This window comes from Ceratotherium simum, chromosome 6, assembly GCF_057802395.1.
Source record: "Ceratotherium simum simum isolate JZ-2026a chromosome 6, ASM5780239v1, whole genome shotgun sequence".
NCBI classification, from domain to species: domain Eukaryota; kingdom Metazoa; phylum Chordata; class Mammalia; order Perissodactyla; family Rhinocerotidae; genus Ceratotherium; species Ceratotherium simum.
In genome coordinates this window covers 25,093,753-25,116,910 of record NC_141905.1, presented here as the reverse complement: position 1 = coordinate 25,116,910, position 23,158 = coordinate 25,093,753, and the positions used below count along the sequence as shown (strand labels likewise).

At 40.5% G+C, this 23,158-nt stretch overlaps 1 protein-coding gene across 2 annotated transcripts in view; it reads right to left on the bottom strand.

Annotated features, from left to right (window-relative positions):
* The window catches only part of KCNMA1 (potassium calcium-activated channel subfamily M alpha 1), a 711,162-nt gene that overhangs the window by 165,007 nt on the left and 522,997 nt on the right, over positions 1–23,158 (bottom strand). For both annotated transcript variants that reach the window (XM_004426905.3, XM_087431991.1), the window contains exon 14: positions 18,868–19,023. In XM_004426905.3, coding sequence (XP_004426962.1) covers positions 18,868–19,023 — 156 coding nt within the window. The remainder of the gene's footprint in view (positions 1–18,867; positions 19,024–23,158) is intronic.

The following is a 23,158-nucleotide window of genomic DNA, read 5'->3' as shown; positions in this document are numbered from 1 at the left end:
ATGATCCTGCTTGGGCAGGGAGATATATCTCTGTCCCTATGCTCACTGGTCCCATGAGCAAGTTCAAGCCAATAGTACATTTCAGTCCTCCAGGAAGGCCCCAGGAGGTTGCTACTGTCTCTGTGTTCTCTACAGATACTCATTCCAGCACATAGCTGTTTGTCCCAGTCACTGCCACTGCATGGCTCTGTCCTGGGCAAGGCTGCACTTGCTAGGTGGGCTTTCATTACATATGAGAAAGAACAGTCAGCAAATCTCCACTCACTGCAGAGGCCCAGGGAAAGCCAGATAGACGCACACAACTTTCACCTGTACACGCAGATAAAATCTTCTAGCTCCCAGGGTAGGGGGTGGATTTTTGACAGAACGTTTGAAGGGGTTGAGGGAACCAGTGTCATTTAGGCTGATGAACAATGCTGACGAACAATGCTGCTGCCCTACAAAATGTATTCAGGCAGAAAATTCTGCCAGCTGTGTATCTCACCCCAAAAAGTTCCATGGACCTCCCCCAACATCAGTTATTTACAAAGATGTTGGCAACACAAAACTGCAAGCAACATAGGGAGGGATGCCTTTACGCCATCCTACAGGATGGTTTTATATTAGGCCCATCCCTCAACCTTCTCCCATCAGTGACCCAATCCTAACTCAGTCTCAAGTCTCACCACAAATAGAAACCCAAACAGTACCACCCACTCCTGAGAAGGAAGAAGGGGGTTAGGTGTTCTCATGCACTGGTAATCTTTCCAGAAATCCTCCAGGCTCTTCCACTTTTTACAGTTGGTGAATATGAAGCTCAGAAAAATTGAGTATGTAGTCCAAGGTCTTATAACAAATCATGTCCTAAATCAGAGTCTTACAACTCGTTCCCTACCCCATCCTTCTGCCCACTGCACAGCTACACAGCTACCTTCACATCGCACAAATGAAGGGTGAGGGCTGTGCTGGAAAATTTGGATAACATAGTGCTCCATGGGTTTATCTAGATAGGGAAACATCATCCAAGATCTTTGGGCGATCAAGTCTAATACCTAATCCAAATTCTGAAAGGAGTACCAGATATTCCTCTTTCACTGTTCTTTCCTCACTAGTCTACTCAGGGAGAAGAAAAAATACCCAACCACTGAAAGAAATGGGCTTCTCACTGCAAAACTTTAGCTAAAACAAGAAACCAACGGAAACTCCTTAAAAAATGATAGGTGTTTTGTCATAGTCTGGAAAAAGGAGAAATCAATTAAATCCATTGTCCTAAAAGGCAGTGTCATAAATATGGAGGCAAGAAATAAACACAGATTTCTCTTGACAGACTGACAACAAAGTGTGCAACCTTGCACACCAAGGTCAGTGGGCACAGAGATATATGCTACTTCTCAGTGGGCAGAGATACCCTTCCTACTGACATAGTATGGGGAAGAGGGAGGAAGCGCTATCTCTCACTCATATATGTCAATTAATTCCATCCACTTCCCATCCTACTTTGCAGCCTCTAGTGTACACAAAGTGCAGCACTGAGGCAGGAAATCTGTATTTCTTTGAACTTGAAACCCTAATCAGTGGGCCTGCTTCACTCTTGTTACTATGAAATACATGTGGCAGTCAATGATAAAAACTCCAAAATTATACCCAGCTGAAAGGTTTTATTGCACGTCATTTTTCAAGATGGCAGATGGAAGCCTAAATTGATCTCAGCATCATTTTACTGGTGTCCCAAAGTTTCTCTAAATCAGCCAAATGAGTATGAAGTTGAAACAACCACCTCACATTGTTCTACCCGGAGATGCACAGGATTCCACTGTAATGCAGCTTGCCATATTATGTTATTCACAGCCTCTGATGAAAAGGTGGATTATCTCAAACTCATCCCAAAAAGAATGATTACTGAATATGCTAAAAGGACATGACGATGATGACACTGCCTTAGAGGCAATATTCTCCCTAGTCTGGCTATAAGGGACAAACACAGAATATGGCTTTTAAAGTGGTATCTGGGTTTCTGGTTCTGGGTAAGAAGGTATAAGAGCACTCTACCCCATCTCTTTCACTCAATGTATCTATTAAACCTGGACAGAATTCATGGAGCAATCTGAAGACTCTGAGAAGCAAATAGTAGCAGGCTGATTGGGGGAAATGACCAGAATTGGAAGTACCACCAAATCAGCAATGAGTTTACCATTGTTTTTCCTCTGGTATCCTCTAGCTTGACCTTAAGGCACTCCAGACCTGCAAGTGAGGACCAGGATGTGGACTGAGAAAGCTCCAAGAGAAGCTCTCATTCTGGCTCAAAGATGATAGAGGGAATTCTTAGAACTTAAAGAGAATGGGGGAAATCACAGTTTTTTTCTCTCTTTTTCTTCTCTAGTCTTTTCTTGTATCCTTGCCCCTAAGGCATCCAGTGGGGACAGTAGTAGCAGTGGCAACGGGAGGTGGAAGGAGATTAAAAGAAGGGGGAAAAGCTTCTCTGGCTAGAGGATCTGAGGTCCCAAGAGAGTGACGCAAAGCCCTGCTGCTTTTTGTCTCTCCTTGTCCTCCGACTGGCTTGTACCAGGTAGGGACACAGTAGTAGGAAGTGTACAGTAAAGCAGGGTACCTAAACCCCAGCTTTCTGGTCAGAGGAAAAAAAAAGGCAGGCCCCATGGAAGCTGAAAGTTCCCTGGAGATCACAGAGAAGGAGGACTTGGGAAAGTAGCTCCTTACAATTGTTCTTGAATTCCTGGGCTCACCCCGAGCTATCCGTGGATGGAACTGACCCTACACAGCATATATAAATTTTAGAACTAAACTATAATATAGGCTACTGCCCAGTCTGAGACTGATGTGGGACAGATCCAAATAGCACTACCGATGCTTTGAAAACTCAACTAACATTGGAATCACAATCCATAGAAGCTTGGTCAGAACTTGCAGCCTCAAATCAAACAGGCCAATTATGTGCCAAAATAAAATTATCAGCATTTTTGTAAGATGTAAAAAAGACCCAGAGTTTCATAATAAATTAATTAAAATGTCTAGGATACTTGACATATGAATAACCAGGAAAATCTCAACTTGCATCCAATGCCTAGATGGCACAAATATTAGAATTATCTAAGAAGGGCCTTAAATCAGCTATTATAAAAATGTTCTAATAACTAAGGGATAACACTTTTGTAAAGAATTGAAAGATAGAAAGCCTTACTAAAGAAACAAGATAAAAAGAAAAATCATATAGAAATTCTAGAGTTGAAAAACATAATAACTGACTCAATGGATGAGTTCAATAGCAGAACAGAGATGATAGAAGAAAGAGTCAATGAACTTGAAGTTAGATCAATATAAATTGTGCAATTTGAACAACAGAGAGAAAAAAAAGATTGGAAAAAAAAACGTGAATAGAGCCTTAGGATCCTGTGAAACATTAGAAAAAGGCCCAACATTTGTGTCACAGGAATCCCAGAAGGAGAGCAGAAAGAGTATGGTGCAGAAAAAATATTTGAAGAAATAATGAATGAAAACTTCCCCAATTCCACCAAAGACAAACCTAGAGACTCAAGAATCTCAATGATCCCCAGCAGAGAAAACAAAAGAAATAATGCTCAAACACATTGTAATCAGATGAAAGAAAACTAAAGACAAAAAGAAAAATTTTGAAAGCAACCAGATAAAAATGACTCACTACTTACAGTTAACAACAATTCAAATAAATATAGATTTCTCATCAGAAACAATGGAGGCAAGAAGGAAGTGGAACAACATTTTTATAGTACCAAAAGAAAAGAATTGTCAACCCAGAACTCTATATCCACTAAAAATGCCCTTTGGGAATGAAGGTGAAATAAAGACATTCTCAGATGAGGAAAAATAGTATTTGATTCCAGCAGACTACTCTAAAGGAATTGCAGAATGGAAATGATACCAAAGGGAAAGTTAGAACATCAGGAATGAAGAGAAAACAATAGAAATGGGAAATATCAGGATAAATATAAAAAGACTATACTTCTACTGAGTTCTCTAAAAAATGTTTGATGGTTGAAAGCAAAAATTATAACATTGTCTGATGGGGTTTTCAATGTATATAGATGTAATACATAATGCAACTATAACATAAAATAGGGAAGATAAAGAGACCTATAGACTGGTAAGGTTTCTACATTACATTTGAAAAGGTACAATCCCAAAAGCACCCAGTTAAAAAAATTATATAAAGAAACACTGTAAAAAAAGGGAATACTAAAAACATTCAAAAGAACCCAAAATAAGAAAAGATAGAGGAGAACTAAAACAGAAGAAACAAAGAGAAAACAAATAACAAAATATTAGATCTGAATCCAAACATATCAATAATTACATTAGAGATCAATAGTCTAGCGTGCCTTGTAACAAACAGAGATTCACCGAATGGATTTTTTAAAAAATGACCCAACAACAAGCTGTCTACACAAAAATCATTTAAAATTTAAAGATATAGTTTGGTTCAAACAAAAAATGATGAGAAATGATATATTTTTTCTATGAAAACATTAATCAAAAAGAAAGCTTGAGTGGGTCTATTAACATCAGATCTGGAGTCTACTAGACTTCAGAACAAAGAAAATTACCAAGGATATTAGAGATGATTATTATTATTAATCTGACAGAACTAAAATAGACAAATCCACAATTACCGTTAGAGACTTCAGCACTCTTCTCATTGTAATGGGTAGAACTAGTAGACACAAAATGAGCAAGGGTATAGAAGAACTGAACGCCACCATCAACCAGCTGGCGCTAATTGACATTTATAGAACACTCTACCCAACAACGGCAGAAGACACATTCTTCTCAAGCTCACATGGAACATTCACCAAGACAGATCACATAAAACACACTTTAACAAATATAAAAGAATTGAAATCTTACAAAGTAGGTTCTCTAACTAGAATGGAATCAGACCACAAATCAATAAAATAAAGATAAAAGGAATATCTCCAAATACTTGGAAATTAAGCAAGACATTTAAATAACCCATGGGTCAAATAAGTCTCAAGTGAAACTATAAAATATTTTTAACTGAATGACAATGAAAATACAACATATCAAAATTTGTGGAATGCAGCTAATGCAGCTAAAGCAGTGCTTAGAAGGAAATATACAGCATTAAATGCTTATATTAAAAAAGAGTCTCAAATCAATAACCTAAGCTTCATCTTAAGAAGCTAGAAAAGAGTAAAACAAACTCAAAGCAAGCAGAAAGAAAACAGAAAAATAAAGAAAATAATGAAACCAAAAGGTGAATTTTTGAAAAGATCAGCAAAATTTACATGTAGTAACACTGACAAATAAAAAAAGCAAGAAGAAATGAATTACACAATTAGGAATGAGAGAGGGGTTATCACTACAGGCCCCGCAGACATTAAATGGACAATAATGGAAAACTATGAACAACTCTACGTACATAAATTGAGCAACTCAGATAAATTAGACTAATACTTCAAACTGCCACAACTCACCCAAGATTAATAAATAACCTGAGAAGACCTATAACTATTAAAGAAATTGAATTAGTCTTTAAAAACCTTTGGAAAAAGAAATTCAGGCCCAGTTGGTTTCACTAGTGATTTCTACTAAACATTTAAAGAAAAAATAACACCAATTCTATATAATCCCTTCCAGAACATAGAAGGAAAGGGAAGACTTCCCTACTCATTTAATGAGGCCAACATTACGCTGATATTAAAAGCAGACAAAGACAGTGTAAGAAATTTATAGAACAATATCTACTCACAAACATATATGCAAAAAATCTTCATAAAAATGTTAGCAAATCAAATCTACCTATCTATCTACCTATCTGTCTATCTACCTACCTACCTATCTATCTAAATCACATTATGACCAAGTGGGATTTATCTTGGAATGGACAGTGGCTGATTCAATATTCTTAAATCAGGCAATGTAACCTACCATATTAACAGTCTGAAGAAGAAAAACAACATGATTATATCAATTGATGCAGAAAAAGCATTTGGCAAAATTCAACATTCATTCACGATAAAAACTCTCATCAAATTATTAATAGAAAAGAACTTTCTCAACCTCAAAAGAAGGCCATCTGCAGCTAACATTATACTTTATGTTGAAACGCTGAATATTTTCCCCCTAAGAGTGGGAACAAATCAAAGATGTCTACTCTCACTCCTCCTATTCAACATCCTGCAAGAAGTGCTAGCCAGTGCAATGTGGTTGCAGGATAAAAGGGCAACTTAGAAAAATAATATATATTTCTATGTACCACCAGTGAACAATTGGTAACTGAATTTTTTTAAGATGCCATTTATAATAGCACCAAAATAATGTAATATTTATGTCTAAATCTAACAAAAATATACAAAATCTATTTGCTGAAAACTACAAAACACTGATGAAAGAAGTTAAAGACTATCTAAATAAATAGAGCAAACATGTTCATGGATTGGAACCCATGTTCAACGGATGCCAACGCCCCGCAATTTGGTCTATAGGTTTAACACAATGGCAATCAAAATACCAGTAGGATTTTTTGTAGATATAGTCAAGCTGATTCTAAAATTTACATGGAAAGGTAAAAACACTAGAATAGCCAAAACACTTCTGAAAAAGAATACATTTGGAGAAATCACATTACCTAACGCCAATTTTAAGCCACAGAGGATTATTCCCTGATCTAGAAACCTAATGCAATTTGTCTGATTAGATTTTGAAGGTACTTGGGGCTGGAAGCTCTTTTCTTCCTTCTATTTTCTCTCCTTTGGAATGGGAATGCCTATAACTGTTATCCTATGGCTGCTCTACCATTATATTTTGGAGGCAGAATACTTGTTTTCTGGTTTTACAGATCCACAGATGGAAAGGAACTTTGCCCCAGTATGGATCATACCCAGAGTCTTACCCATAACTGATTTATATAATTGAGATAATGAAATTTGGACTTTTAAGTTCATGATATTTAGGTGAAGTTTTGACCTTGAATTGGTAGTGCAGGGTTGAAACGTCTAAGGATGTTAGGATGAGTGAATATATTTTGCATGTGGGCTCTCTTTGAGAGCCAGAGAGCAGAGTATGGTAGACTGAATAATGGCCCCCAAAGATATCCACACCCTAATCTCTGGAACCTGTGAATGTTACCTTATATGGCAAAAAGGACTTTGCAGATGTAAGTAAATTAAGGATGTTGGGATGGGAGACTATTCTGTATTATCCAAGAGGGTCCTAATTGTAATCTCAAGTGTTCTTATAAGAAGGAGGCAGGTAGGTGAGGATTTGACTAAAAAGAGGAAATAGGAGATGTTGACACTGGAAGCAAAAGGTTAAAGTGATGTGAGGAAGGAGTCATGAGCCAAGGAATGCAGGCAGCTTCCATAAGCTAGAAAATGCAAGGAAACAGATTCTCCCCCAGAGCTTCCAGAAGGAACCAGCCCTACCCACCACCTTGACTTTAGCCCAGTGAAATTGATTTCAGACTTTTGGTCTCCAGAAAAGGAAGAGAAAAAACTTGCATTGTTTTAAGCAACTAAGTTTGTGGTAATGTATTATAGCAGCCATGGGAAATTAATACATATGGGATTAATATATAGGTATCCCAGGTAGATACCTAAGAGTGGAATTGTTGAGTTATGTGGAAACTCTATATTTAACATTTGAGAAAACCCTCCAAATTTTCAAAATTAAAAACTTTCGTCCAGAAAATACAGGGTTAAGAAAATGAAAACACAAGCTACAAACTGGGAGAAAATATTTACGAGTCCCATACCCAAGATATCCAGAATATATAAGGAACTCTTAAACTGCACAGCAGAAAGCAAACAACCCAATTAAAAAATGAGCCAAACACCGATAACACCAAATGCTGGCAAGGAATCCCACCACGAAATTGCTGATGGGAATGCAAAATAGTACAGTCACTTTGGAAGACAATTTGGCGATTTTTTAAAAAACTAAACATACTCTTACCATACAATCCAGCAATTACACATCTTGGTATTTAACCAAAGAAGTTGAAAACCTATGTCCACACAAAAACCTGCACATGCAGGTCCATAGCAACTTTATTCATAATTGCCAAAACATGGAATCAACCAAGATGTCCTTCAGTAGGTGAATCAATAAATAAACATGGTCCATTCAGACCACGGAATATTATTCAGTGCTAAAAAGAAAAGAGCTACCAAGCTATGAAAAGACATGGAGGAAACTTAGCAGCATATTACTAAGTGAAAGAAGACAATCTGAAAAGGCTACATACTGTATGATTCCAACTATATGACACTCTAGAAAAGGCAAAACTCTGGAGACAGTAAAAAGAAAAGTGTTGGCCAGAGACTAGCGGGGAAGAGGTTCATCAATTGTAACAAATGTACCACTCTGGTGGAAGATGTTGATAATGGAGGAAGTGTGTGGGGGCGGGGAGTATAAGGGAAATCTCTGTATCTCCACTCAATTTTCCTGTGAACCTAAAACTGCTTTAAAAAACTAAAGCCTAGTAAAAAAAGAAACAGGCCAAACACTTCACCAAAAAGGATACACAGATGACAAATTAGCCTATGTTCAACATCATTAGCCATTAGGGAAATATATGTTTAAAGCACAATGAGATACCACTACACACTCATTAGAATGGCAAAAACAAAAAATACTCACAATACCAAGTGCTGACAAGGATGCAGAGCAACAAGAACTCTCACACATTGCTGGTGGGAATAATAAATGGTACAGCCATTCTGGAAAACACTTTAACAGTTTCTTTTAAACATACACTTATCTTATAATCTAACAATCCTACTTCTAGGTATTTACCCTAGAGAAATTAAAACTTACATCCACACAAACTTCTACACAAATGTTTCTATCAGCTCTATTCATAATCATCCCAAACTGGGAGCAGCGTAAATGCCACTAAAGGAATGAATGGATAAACAAACCAGGCACATCCATGAATGCCATACTATTCAGCAGTAGAAAGGAAATGAAATATTGATACACACAATAACCTGGGTGGATCTCAAGGGAATTGTACTGAGTGAAAAAAGCTGGTCTCAAAAGGTTACACACTGTATGATTCCATTTACAAGACATTCTCAAAAAGACAAAAGGATAGTGACAGAGAACAACAAGTGGTTGCTAGGGGCTGTGGGGCTGGGGGTGCAGGGAGGGTATGACTGCAAAGTGAGAGCAAGAGGGAATCTGGGGGATACTGAGATTGTTCTGAATCCTGATTTTGGTAATGATTGCATGACTCTACATATGTGTTAAAATGCAGAGAGCTGTGTACACACACACACACACAATCAATTTTACTATAAGTTAATTTTTTAAAAAATTAAAGAAGGAGACATCTGGACAATAACTGAAATTACTTCTGAATCTTACTGTGACCACATACTTTGAGCATATTCCTATAATGGAAAACAGCCAGTAGTAAATACAACTAGATTTCTCTACTAATCTCGAGGACCTCAATTCAAAGCCCCACTACCTGTGCCAAAATTGTTTGCGTTACTTGAATGTTTTTATTATGATCATAAGGAGCCTGCAAGGATTAGGATTAGCTATACTCCTTCCCCTTTCTTCTTTTTATCAGCACTGTCTAACCCTTCAGGATCACTCCCTCCCTGTGTTGGAAATCCACCATACTGCATTCTGACCCACTCATTCCTTCCTTCAGGTGGTTGGGACTAAGCTTTTGAGCTTTTCTTACATCCCCCTGAGCAAATAGGTCATCATTTCTCTGCCCTGTTCAACTGCAACACTTGACATGAGCAACAAATTCCTGCACATGACAAGGCATTATGGTCTAGGAAGACAGCACTGCCTGGGTCTTTTTCAGAGTAAGACACAATGGAGGGAATAGGGCAGACATAGGAATTTCCTACCCTTGAAAAATATCTTAATTTTTATATCACACAGTTTGCGATGGTTGGGGAAACCTAGGATGCTACTTTAGCAAATATTGTGAACTGATTTCTATTCTTAGATGCTATTGATTTGAATACAAAATAAGCATTGTTTATATTTTAGACATTTCTCTAGGGGAAGAAATGTTTAATGGTGGGGAAAGCATAGAGCTAAGAACCCCATAGATCTAGATCTAAGAACCCCAGAGTTCTGGCCCCCATTCTCCCATTTCCCATCCAGCTGTGCAATCAGAAGTCAGTCAACTTCCTATTTCCCCTTCTCCTATTTCTTCCTACGCTACAGATGAGGAAGGGTGAGAGATGCCAGTTACTTTGCATTAGGCACTTTTCCCAAATGATATTCAATAAAATGCTTGTGTATCTGGTCAAATAAAAAATAATTTAAGTAAAAATGTATGTCTTAGAAACTGTAAAGTGCTATGCAAATTAGGGTACTATTATAATTTTAAAGTTCTTGACAAAATACCCACAAGATTGAATCAACGGTGGTTCCTCGCTTTGAACCCCCTCGATATGTAGAATAGCTGCCTCCAAGTCCCAGGTTCCTCATCATTGTTCTGGGCATAGATTTACACTTGGTACCACTGGGCAGTGGTAACCAATAGATTTAATAAGGGAATCAGAGATTTTATTACTAATGGTTTAATAGCATTTTCAGATTTTTGTTTGAAAAATCACCAACAGTGGGTGGTGCCCATAAAACCTAAGTTAGGAAATTGGAAGGAAGGGGAGGCCAGGAGGACTCAGCCTGTGGATGCCCAGATGTACTCAGAAATGCACACAATTAAAGGCCAATAATCTCTCGAAAAGCTCGTTTTGATGTCTGACCAGAGGCTTGGTCAAGAGGGCCTTGTGTCACATTAGTGACAATATCCTGCCAGCTGATAAGGACCAGGGTGAGTGGCAGCTTCTCCTGGTTTTCACATTGAGTCTTGGCCATTGCAGCTCTGTGGCTCAGTCCTCACTGGGCACAGGGCTCTGTTTGTATGTTACATAATCTTCCTCTTTGTTCAGTCCATGCCAAGAGCCAAATAAAAGAATCCATATGTGATTACAGCTATGAAACCAAAAGGAAAATATTAGAGAAAAATATAACATTTTGGGGTTTCTAAGTTTGTTTTACCTTTAATGCTAGGCAGACAGTTTACACAAATCATTTTGCTGCAAAGTAAAGAATAATGAGTTAAATGTGTTCCTTGTCACCATCAATCATGTACGTTTGCCTTTGATTGACCAAACATATAAGACACGTGAAATGACTTTCTAATCACGTTAGGGAGAGGAAGGGAGGGAGAAGAGGAGAAGATGGGAAGGGGGAGTTGCAGCTTCTTTTATTTTATTCAGAAATTCCATTGACATTTTCTGGCAATCCTCTAACATGCTGTATGGGCTTCTCTTTGCTAATAATGTTTGCCTAGAGAATTTGTAAAGGTCTGAGAACTCTTTAATTCAATGTTCTAGAAATTACCAGGGCCAGAGGGGAATGGAATCCTTGTTACTAGTTCATGGATTAATTCTCTCTTCATTTGAAATCGTTTTCAGGGAAGTTGCTCTACTTTCAGATGGGCATTAGTCATCGTGGGCAGTGTGAACAGGATGGGGGGAGACAGGCAGACCCGCTATCTAATGAGATTCAAATAGGAAGAAAAGAGGATACACAAAGATGTTGACCCAAATGGGATATTGAGGTTTAGCAAATTCATTTCAATTCATGGGTGTTTATTTTGATTTGTGAATTTAAACAACACAGTGACTGGATTTTCTGGCAGTCGAAATGGTTTATAACCAAATCTAACCAGCGTCCATGCATCCTCGCCAAGGATTATAAAGCTTTGCCTTTCAAGTTTCTACATGGAGTCAAAGCTCTTTAATTTGGCAAGGGAACCATGTACAGTAGCAAAGGAAGTTTTCAGCACCCAAATCACCCCAAATTGTAAGTTCCTGCTGGTCCTGGCCCCACCCAGCTGTCCGTAATAAAGGCTGGCCAGGCTAGGCTGAAGCCAATTTATTCATTCATTTACTCAACACACATTTATTGAGAACCTGTTATAAGTCAGGTGCTGTTCTAGGCTTCACAGTGCTTATACCATTTCAGGGAAAAGAGGAAATAAACAATAAATGTCATGGAGAAAACCAAAGCCAGGAGGGTAGATAAGGACGTGGATGTATGGAGTGTGGAGGAGAGAGTGCCGCAAATTTTTAAAATGCAATTCTGATGTTTTTTCACATGGAAACTTTATTCACCCCATGAGGCCAAGGAGAACATCTAGATCCTTCCTAGAAAACATGGTGAGGTGGGACATCTACTCCCTCTAAGGACTTTCAGAAGCCCCAAAGAAATTTATGAGTTTAGTCACTTTCTTCTTGATTTTCCTGCATTTTCCAGGAAAACTGCTGAATCATACAGCATCCTTTTCTGAGAGATATACCATATTCACAGATTGGAGAAGTCAACATTGTAGAAATGTCAATTTTCCCCAAGGGAGCCCAGAAACAGACTCACACATACACTGTTATGTGACATAAAAAAAACAGGGGCCCCTGGGGCACGGATAATGTACTGTTTCTTAATCTGGGTCTTGGTTACATAGGAGTGTTAAGTTTGTGAATATTTAACAAGCTGTCCATTTATTAGATGCACACTTTTATGTCTGTATATTATACTTCAATTAAAAATTTGTTTTTAATCCCTTTTTAAAAATGCAATTCTAATGTTTTAGAGAAAGGTCTCCCTGAGAAATTAACACTAAGCAAAGACATGGAGGATTTGATGGAGGGAAGTTTCACAGCCACCTAAGGGAAGAGCATTTCAGCCAGAGGGAACAGTAAGCGCAAAACCCCTATAACCAAAGAGAGTGTGATGTTAAGGAGACGCTGATGTTAACGAGCAGAGGAACACTTAAAAGATGAGGCAGTGAGGTCACCAGAACCCAACTGCTTAGGACCTATAGACCTTTGTAAGAACTTTATTCTGATGAGATCAGACATCACGGAGAGATTTATGCAGAGGGGTGACAGGATCTGATTCATGCTTGAGAAGGACTGTTCTGGATGCTTTATTGAGGATAGACAGAGTTGGGGAGGGATAAGGGCAGAGCAGGGAGATCAGTTAGGAGGCTGGTGTAATACTCTAGGAGACAGAGGACGGTGGTTTGGATCTGATAGTAAGAGTGGAGGTGATAGGACGTGCTCTGATTCCGGGCATATTTTGAAAATTGAACCAGGAGGATTTCTTGCTGAATTGAATATGGTGCATGAGAAAAAGAAAGGATCTAAGCCTGGCTCCAAAGATTTTAGTCTGAGCAATGGGAAGGATGGCATTGCCAACGGGGGAATGGGAGAAGACCAGGTTTAAGGACAAAGAACATATTCAATTCTGGATGTGTTAGGTCTCAGATCAGATGAGACATTCAAATAGAGATGTCGAGTAGCAGTTAAATAGTGGGTTCAACACTGGGTTCAGTGGAGAGATTCTGGATGGAGATATAAATCTGGGAGTCATCTATATATGCAGAAGTTATGAGAATAAATGAGATTGCCAAGGAAGTGAATACACTTGTATTGGGAGCCACTCTCTGCTGGTGAAGGATATCTGCAGAAGTCCACTGTCATGTCACCATTTGTGATTAGAGTGACATGGCCCACGGGTACGGACTGTGTAAGAGTTTGCGTCTCACTATCTAACTTACACCATGTGGGTTTACTTTGACAGACAAACCCTCTACTTTGCCAACATTAGCATTCCCTCCTGGAAGCAGAGAGCCACCTGATCCTAGCCTTATCAGTTGGAGCCCTGACCCCATTTCAGAGATCCTGTCACCCATCTCTCTCCCACTCCACACAGGGTTGAGCCTTGCTTCTAGAAGGTCTCCCTCACCTGGATGAATACCTCCAGTCTGCAGAGCTTACACCCATCAGCCAATAAGAATTGCTTGTTGTCTCCCAGAAGCACCTACCTAAGCCAATTAGCATTACCCCCCAAAAAGAGCAGTGTGTAGTGTCATTTTCCTCTTGAGATCCTAGTTCATTTCCCCACCCTGACTCATCCCAGCTTAGGCTAACCCATCACCTGTCTTGATGGAGTGACTTCTGCCCTTGCAGAGCTGGCCAGAGAGAAAGGCCAACAAGACCCACAGGACGGGGCTGTGCCTACACATCCCAGTAAGAACAGAAGCTTCCTGAAGCTTACGAGTACCTCCTAACCATAAGGATGACAATGTGATTAGCACACTGCCTGGAATATGGTAAGTGCCCAGGCAATCTCTATTGAATTAATAGTTTCCATAAAATAAACTATATAAAGCTAAGATGATGGCACTAGCTAAGGTTCCCTCTTATCATCTATCATATTTCCTCTTCGTATACTCAAGACAAACCTGGAACCAGTTTGCCTGGTTGGACACATGAGTTTGTCAATTCCAAGCTTTATGTCCTCACACAGGTTGCTGAACTTCTCCTAACCCACAGTGTCTGCCACTGTAAAGTGGGGATAATAATAGTGCCAAGTTTGGGTAGGGTAATTGCAAGAATTATACAAAATGATGCATATAAGGCACTTAATATAGGGCTTGGCACATAGTTAGAACCCAGTAGATTTTAGCTATTATTCAAGATTCTTGATTTATAGTTCTAGCTCCTAAACCATAATGTTTTCATACATGTATATATATACAAACACACATATACACATAAACATAACCCAAAACAAAGGTATTAAAAACGATTCCCTTGGCTACAATTAGTGCTAGGACTATGTATTGCTGAAAGTTTATCTCAATATGGTAAAAACAAGAATGAGCAAGTGATTTTCATGTCCAGCAAAGTCCACCTCAGCCAAGATACAGTCCAAATAACATGGGCCTGATTTAGTAATTCCTCATCCAGAAAATGTGATGTGATGGAGGAGACTGTGTTGTGGTCAATATTAAGTAACATTTCACTCAGAAATTCCAAATCTTGTAAAATTGGGAAAAAGTATAAGAAGTGCATCACATTCTTTCTCCAATTTCATAATTGATTTATTCAACCAAGAAATAATTACGGAGTGCATGCCATGTTCCAGGCTCTGTGAATTTGTGTGTGTGTGTGTGTGTGTGTGTGTGTGTGTGTGTAAAATGGTAGGTTAGCAGAGTTAAAATAGCTGGCAATCCTGAGAATGATTTCAATGTGCTAAATCTGAAGACTCAGAGTAGACCAAAAAGAAATTTTAAGATTTACTCACCCTCTAAACACACACATACACCCATATACACAATTTATCATGTCCAAGGACAGCTAATCCCAGTAAGAATTCACGAAGACGGCAGGTCAAGCCCCAACTTGAAACCAGATATGTTGAAGAGAAAATTAAGTATTACATGGTAAAACTATAAAACAACAACAATAACAAAAGTCAGTGGATCTTAAATCATATCCAAGTGAGGAAGCCAAGTAGAGGATAAGTGTGGCCACTTATTCAGGGAGGAGGCGATGGCAAGATAGGCCAAGTACGTTCACTGTCCTGGTCTTTACAGAAGACACTAGGAAGATTCTCACTTGAACCTGACAGGGGGATGATAGGAGATCAGATAGTGGTAAGTGAACAGGATGTTCCAGGCCCGGTCGATAACATAGATGCTGATAAGGCACAGGAACCGGGATATTCACCTACACTCCTTAAAGGAACTCAAGGGCGAAAACTGGATACTGCTGGCCAAAACGCTTAACCCGTCATCAACAGCGTGCTGCTGGGCCAGAGGACGCCTGAGTGGCCAACCTGAGCCTCTTTCATAAAGGTATTGCCTACAAAGTTAGCATGGAATCGTTAAACAAATCCCAGCACAGCAGAAACTGTAGAGGGCATGCCTTGAAGGTTAAGTGGAGCAAATTAAGGACAAATAGCCAGAAAAAAGTCTTTAACAGTAGTTAGAAAACTTAAGGAATTCATTACCCTCAAAGATCTGAGCTAAAAATATAAATAGATTCCCAAAAAGTGTAGATCAATTCAGAGATAACATATTCAAAACGAGAGCTAGGCTTTCAGGGGCAATGACTGGGATCTTTGAAAGTGGCATTGCTGAGGACATAAACAAGTGCTCCCCCTGTATTTCCTGGGACCCCTGGGCTGGGTCTCTTTTGTAACTCCTATATACCACAGTCCATCTCTCTTGTTGAGCTCTATCACCCTCACTTTCAGTCCTGGTTTTTGGTCTCACACATATTAAACGCACAGTGGATAGTCACTGTCCTTCTGCCTGTGACACAGAATCACTGTTTCAGTCGTCTTCCTCTTTCTTCTTATTTCAGCAGGAGCAGAGTATAATGTATTCTGCAGAACCAGGAAACAGACACTATACCTGCCCAGGGCAAGGAAGCAGGTGCGCTCACACTCCACCTTTGGCTTCCAGAAATGCTAAGTGTTCTCAAGGGATCAAATGCTGCCAAAGCCTCATTCCATCTCCCTCCATCCTAATAGGCCTGCCTGTCCCCATGGAAGTGCTGATAAATTCTCTGCCGTAGGACATAAGGGACACTGAGGAAGGAAGCCATTCCTGTAAACAATAATCCATTTATAGATTCCCTTTTTTCCACCTGTCCCCCAAATAAAAATAAGTGAAGGCTTTGTGACCCCTGGAATGGGAGATAATGCATAAAACATGCCAAGGAGAGCATCATTATGGTTTTATTATGACCTAAAAGAGACAAGGATCTGGGATTCGGAGGGTAAGTACACAAAGACGACACTACAGAATGGGGAGCACATGCTGTCTCTAGTTTAAATGAAAAGAATATATGAAGGGAGGCCTTGTTCTTTCCAGGTCATGTGCCTTAGCAAATTCCAACACAAAGACCACCGCAGTGTCAAAAGGCCATATTCAGAGAGCTACCTCCAAATACAGGGGAGTCGTCCCCTAGCAGAAATAACACGGTAACAGAACCCCAGGAGGGAAATGTGTTTTCAGTTACATCAGGCTCTTCCTAAATAGGAACTTGGCAGTGGGATTAGTTGGGCTGGAGGGGATGTCCTTGGCTGCAGAGGTGAAGCCCTTCAGGGTCTTGAGGAAAGTTGGACAGAGGTTCTTTCCCCCTGCTGGTAATAACACTGAGGAATCAGCGTCATATCCATTTTATTAATTTTCTTGACAGGCAGCTCTAGTTTCCGTGCAGGCACCACAAAATCAAAACATACGCATGTCAAGTGCCCCATGTGCAGTGGGGCCCTGCCAAGGATGTGTTACATCAACATGAGGAAGCAGAGCCCAGGTCCTCAGACACTGTGCCTGGTGCTGTGGGCAATTCCCTGCTGGTAGAAACCACCAGAGTTTGGATGAACAAGCCAGAGGAACTCTCTTGGTGACAGTCCTTTATCCTGGGTCTGGGCTCCTTGTGTTAAATATAAAAGCCCTGGGAGACACAAGGCTACATCTGGCTTTGGGTTTGTCTCTAAGTCCAGCCACACAGACCTCCCTGTCGCCTCCATTTTGCCAGCATTCAGTTTCATCCAGGCAGGGGAATAGCAGCCTGGATTAAAGAAGCCATTTAAAGGAATGCAACGCCCTTATTTGTGAGCTAGGGCTGAGCCAGGAGTTCTGTGGAGTTGAGGTCTTTGGGCCCATAGTGAGTAGAAGGAGTTTTTAATCAACGCTTCCACTGCTAAAGTGATTGAAGGGACTCCAAACCAATTTGTTCTTTTACATACAGTGATGCTAACTATAAATTGCCTAAATAATGTAAACTAGGTGGGTACAGAGGGTACAGAACCAGAAAAAAATCCTGCTGTAAGTCACACAACTTGTGGATGCCCAGGATGAGCATTAACACAGAGTTAGTTCATCACCTGCATCCCCATCCTTCCCACCCATCCTTCTCACTGCATCCAGGGCCATTTCCTCAACTCCACCGAACAACTTACTGCTGGTGGTGGTTACAGCACAATGGCAGCAAAAGGCTAGAGATTTCACACCTCTGATTTCAGAGCTTCTGGCCCACTTTGTGGGACCTCCTGGTGACTCACTAATTTCCCACCTCAACCATTACTAATTCAGGAAAAAGAATGTAAATAAATCAATAACAGGGAGGGAAATGTAAGCCCAGATCCTGAGCTAAAGGCCAAATCAGAAAGGCTCACATTAGACAGGCTTTACTGCACTGGTTTGCCACCTTGACCATCTAGGTAAAGAACAGTCCAAGGACTGTTGTTATCATTATACTAAGATCCTAAAACCCTCTTAGTAGGGGGCTAGACCCTCAATGCAACGTCCTGGAAACACTCCCGGCCTGGCCTGTGAGGGTGGAGTTTGGTCTTTCTTTGTGTGAGTTGGTCCAGCAGGCAGGGGCCACTTTGGGGACCTGGGAGTGGCTGCTCAGTCAGCGCTGTGGGGTGAACCGGCTGACAAGCAGATGAGCGTATCCAGACTGCCTATCTCACGGGGTAAATGGTGCCACTGCCGAGGACTCAGTTCCTCGTTTCACTCTCCATTCAAACAACCATGGCATGTCAGCCCTGCTGGTCTCCTTGATTGTGCAGAAATAAATAAATGAATTATGTTGTTGGGGTTTGGGCTTCAGCACAAACACATGGTCCGCATTTATCCGCACAGTGAGAGGTCCACCAGCCACTTGATGTAAAAGAGCAAAATGATAATTCTTTTCTTTAGGCGCTCTGGTGCCATATGGAATGTATATAAATCATATTTTTGTTTTAACAGCGGAGGCTTTGTTGATAGATAAACATGTGGTTTATCTAAAAAGAGAGAGGATTGTGCTTTGAACAATCATTTAATGGCCGTGGATGTGCCAAATAAAAATAAAAACATAATTTTGAAAGAAGTTGGCCTCATGCCCAAATCTGTAACAAGGAATTTCTCCTTAACCAAAGTGGTTAAAGCTCGTCGATCTGTTTTGAGTTTAAGATGTGCTCTCTACTCAACCCCATGACAAACTGAATCCGGGGCTAATGTGCTCTAATAGGACAAGACGTTACCTTTATGAATGACCTCATGGAGAAGAGGTTGGCGAGCATGGTGGAGAGGCCTTGAGCCAGGCAGCTCTGGGCTATGAACCCCAGCTTCAGCTCTGCGAGGCAGATTGCATCATCACCCTCTTTCCAATTCCAGCTTGGAATGTTTAGCAGATGGGCCTGTGGAAACAAAAACAGGTATGAGACCTTACTTTGTTAAATGTTCAATTGTTTAAAATCTCCTCTGGGAAATGCAGCATTGCCCAATGCTCAGGGTCATCCAGACTCCTTTCTTTCTCTTGGCTGGGTCTGGTGTGTGGTGTTTTATTCAACTCTTCTATTGATCAGACCTCAGTCTGTCTGGAACACTGCTTCTGCACCGACCAAGCCCAAGTCCTCCCCTCGGGTCTGTCATTCAGCCAGAGAGAGCCCAGAGGGAATTTCCTCTTGTAACAGACACATCAGCCCATGCTACTAGGATGTCTGGCTAGGTTGTTCTAAACTGGCTCCTCAAGTAAACTCTAAGACTGCTTGATGTTTGTGTATTTTAGGTTTCCTTTTTATCTGCCTTCCCAGTTCTCCAGATCAGTGGCTCCCAAAGTGGAGTGGGCATCAGAATCACCTGGAGGGTTTTCTACAACAAATACATATTGCTGGCTCCTCTCCCACAGTTTCTGATTCAGTGGGTGTGGGGTAAGACTGGAGAATTTGCATTTCTAACAGGTTTGAGGTGATGCTGAGAGCTGATCTGGGGACCAAACTTTGAGAAACAGTGCCCTAAATCATCAGGCACACACAGAGTGTAGACATCTCACAATCTCTTGCAGACAGACTGATCCTATTCAACAGTTAGGTCAGACCCTGAGATAAGGACCAAGAGGCATGCTCATCCAATTATTTTTAAGTGGCATGAAGCAGAGAGTCAGAGATGATACATTGGATAAAATAATCAAGATTTTCCAACTCCAGAGTTGGAAAAATGGGCAAAAAACCAACCAGAAAAGATTTAAAAGGCCTTAATGTCAAGTACAGCACTGAGGTTACAAAAAATCAATTATATAAATTCAAAACGAGAAGACCGAACTTGGCAGCAGACATGAGGGGAAAAAAAAAAACAAAACTGAAGTGTGTGGGTAACTAAAACCCCAAAGAGAGGCCAACCGTGTGACACATTACAGAGAAAGCCAATACTTGGTTGTTAGAAATGGTCTTCAGATCAAGGGAAATGAACGTTTCGTTCTGCTGGAAACTGGTCCGGCTAGTTCCAGAGTACTTGATCCAGTTGTAACAGTCAGATTTAAAAAGGGAAGCTGATAAATTGAATAACTTCCAGAGAAAAATGACAAGCACAAGGGGAGGTGTGGGTTCTGGAAAATATCTTTTGAGAAATAGCTAAGAGAGCCAGCAGTGTTTGGCCTGAAGAAGGGCCACGCCTACGTGGAGACAGGATGGTTACCTCAGAACACCTCAGGTGCTACTGTGAGGAAGGGAGATGAGGCTTGTCTGGCTTTGTTCCAGGGGCCAGGATTAGGACTGACTGGTGTACATCACAAGAAAGCAGCTTTTTGGCTTGTTTTATAAAGGACCTTTCTAAGGATGAAATTTGTCTAATAAATGGAGATGGCAGCCTCCAAAAATGAAAGGTCTTTGTCCCTAAAACTCAGTAACTGTTTCTCCAAGTCGCAGTGGAAAGACTTCTTGCTTTGCCGTGGGAGGTTGAATCAGAGAGCCCTTCTGGGTCCCCGCTAATGCCAAGACTCTATGGCCCTGAAATTACTATTTCTCTCCAAGTATTGACAAATGCAAGGAGCACCAAGGAGGCTTCCCTTCAGTTTCAGGACAATATATGATAGTTGTAATAGAAGGGATGGAAGACTCCATTGTGGAAACAAAGAGCAAGTCCAATGGCTCTGCGCTTTCAGAAATACCCCTCTCCTGAAATTCCTTCTTGCAAGATCCAGTTCTGTGACATCTCATGTGTCCTAACGCAGCAGTGTTTACTCCTGGGAGAGATGATCTATCCTCCCTGATGAGAGCACAGTTAAAATAGTCCCATGTGTGGGCCGCAGCAGACAGTAATTTCTGTCAAGCTGAATATGAGACCTTCCCACATCATATACTCAATTCCAGCAACTAGCCCTGCCCTTGATCCCATTTCTCTACCAACTCTTCACTGGCTTAAGAAGGCCGCTTTTCCCCTTTACTTCCCTGGCACTGTAGAGAATAATACATTAGTCTAAGTGAAGAAATACTCATATGCATTAACATCATCTGAGAAGAATGAGGAGAAATTAAATCTAAGTAATGAATAAGTAAATCATCGAGTGTGAAAGGAGATTTGGGTGGTCCAAGCCCCAGACAGACACCACATAACCTTCATGGCACCTTCAAATGAACAAACAAACAAAACCTTTTCATATGCCATCCCCATGTGCCATTCAGGGTATGATGTCCAGGCCTTTGGGCCTTGTGTACCTCATGTAACCATCTGGTTTGAGTTCCTTAGACATATTTTACATGTTATTACACAGGAAAGTCAAGTTTGTTTCATTTCTCAGGCTCTCACAGCCTCCTTTTTTGACCACCATATTTCCTCCAATCGTAGGGCAGGGAGCCACAAGGGATGTGCCAAAGGCTGAGAGGGAAGTCTGTGTGCATGAAACAAAGAGAGAAGATTGACCCAGGAATTCAAATTCTTTTGTTTCTGGCAGCTCTGTCCTTTTTCATTTGAGGGAAATTTGGGTCTGGTGAAAAGTGCCAGCATTACTGCACAGGAGTCTAGAGGCAAATCCTCTCTAATCTGGAGAATTAGACCCATGGAGGCACGTCTAGCAGGACCAGGGCTTCCTTCTGTTTCTGCTCTTGGACCACACCTCATCTCAAGAAGAAGGAACATAAAAACAGGCTGTCCTGGGAAACCAGGAGAGATGAATTCCGGTCCCAGTTCAATCTCTCACTACACATACAACTTTGGGGAAGCCACCACGAAGAACAAAGAAGGTCATTTCAGAGAAAACACTTGAACACTACTGTCCAAGTGTAAGGGTTTGTATTGAGAAAGCTCAAAGAACTTGCATCTCCATTGGGCCACTGGGACTTGGCTTCTAGATCAGAGACAAAGACCTCTTTCTCTAGAGTCTGCTGGGAACATAAAAAAAATTCATTAAGAGCTAAATCATTAGGAGTGACACTTTTCCAAAATGTCATAAACCATTCTGTCCTTGAAGAGCTGCAAGCCACTTACACTCAAATCAGAAAATGCCCTGCACCATCTTCTTTCAGTGTCCAGAGATGGCTAGACTGAGTGTTTCTATCCATGAATTCTAGGGATATTAAACAGATCCAATTGGAGAACATCAGTCCTTCTATAAGGCCTACCTACTCTGAAGAAACACAGTTTGGTTCATTGGGCTGTGGCTCTATTTAAAGAGAAGGTGGCAGTTGGCAGTTCTGTCTCTTAGCTCACTGGCTGCCAAGTGACATGAGTTGTACCCACCAGAGCTGCCATGTCTGAGACAGAGCTTAGACCCTGGTCAGAAGTCACACTGGGACGCTAAAATGCACAGATGGTCAAATGAGAATTAAATGAGATAATGTATGCCAAAGCTCTTTTAAAACCATAAACTATAACACATATGTCTGAAATTATTATGATGACAAATTCAGAACCAGTTTTACATGGAGAGAAAGTAGGGAGCTTTCCTATATCCATCTAGGCCCTAGGATACCCCCATCATTAGATTACAGGGGATTGAAATTCTTCGTATTTTCAGTCTGGTATCCAATTATGGAATTAACTATTCCTTGCAATATGTTGATAGTGACATAAGTTTATACACATGTACCAGGTTCTTTCTGGAAAGCAAGTTTTAGTGGGTGGAGATCTCTGGGCATCTAATCATAGATGAAGAGAAAGTGCCAATAGAGAACGAAAAATAATATTGTAAGGCAATGGGAATAAAACATATTGACAGGGAAGGTGAAGCATCGTAGGAAACAGAGCAAAACTGTAAAGCAGCGTGAAGAATGTCCATTTCTACGAAGAATGAGATGACAAACAATGACCACTGGACTTTCTATTCTTTCTCTACAAAAGAGAAAAGAAATGATAGAGAAAATGCCCTGTGTCAAAGTCACTGTGTCCCTTGCACCCTTACTAATCTTACAGGGGCAAAGTCTCATAAGTGAGTTTGCCTAACTCTGAAACCCAGATAGAGTGGAGCGGTTCTAAACAAAATGTTTTGAGCAAATAATCACAGATCGGTTGATGTGTTCATTGTTTTTGAATAATTACAATGTAGAGGTTGGTAAAAGA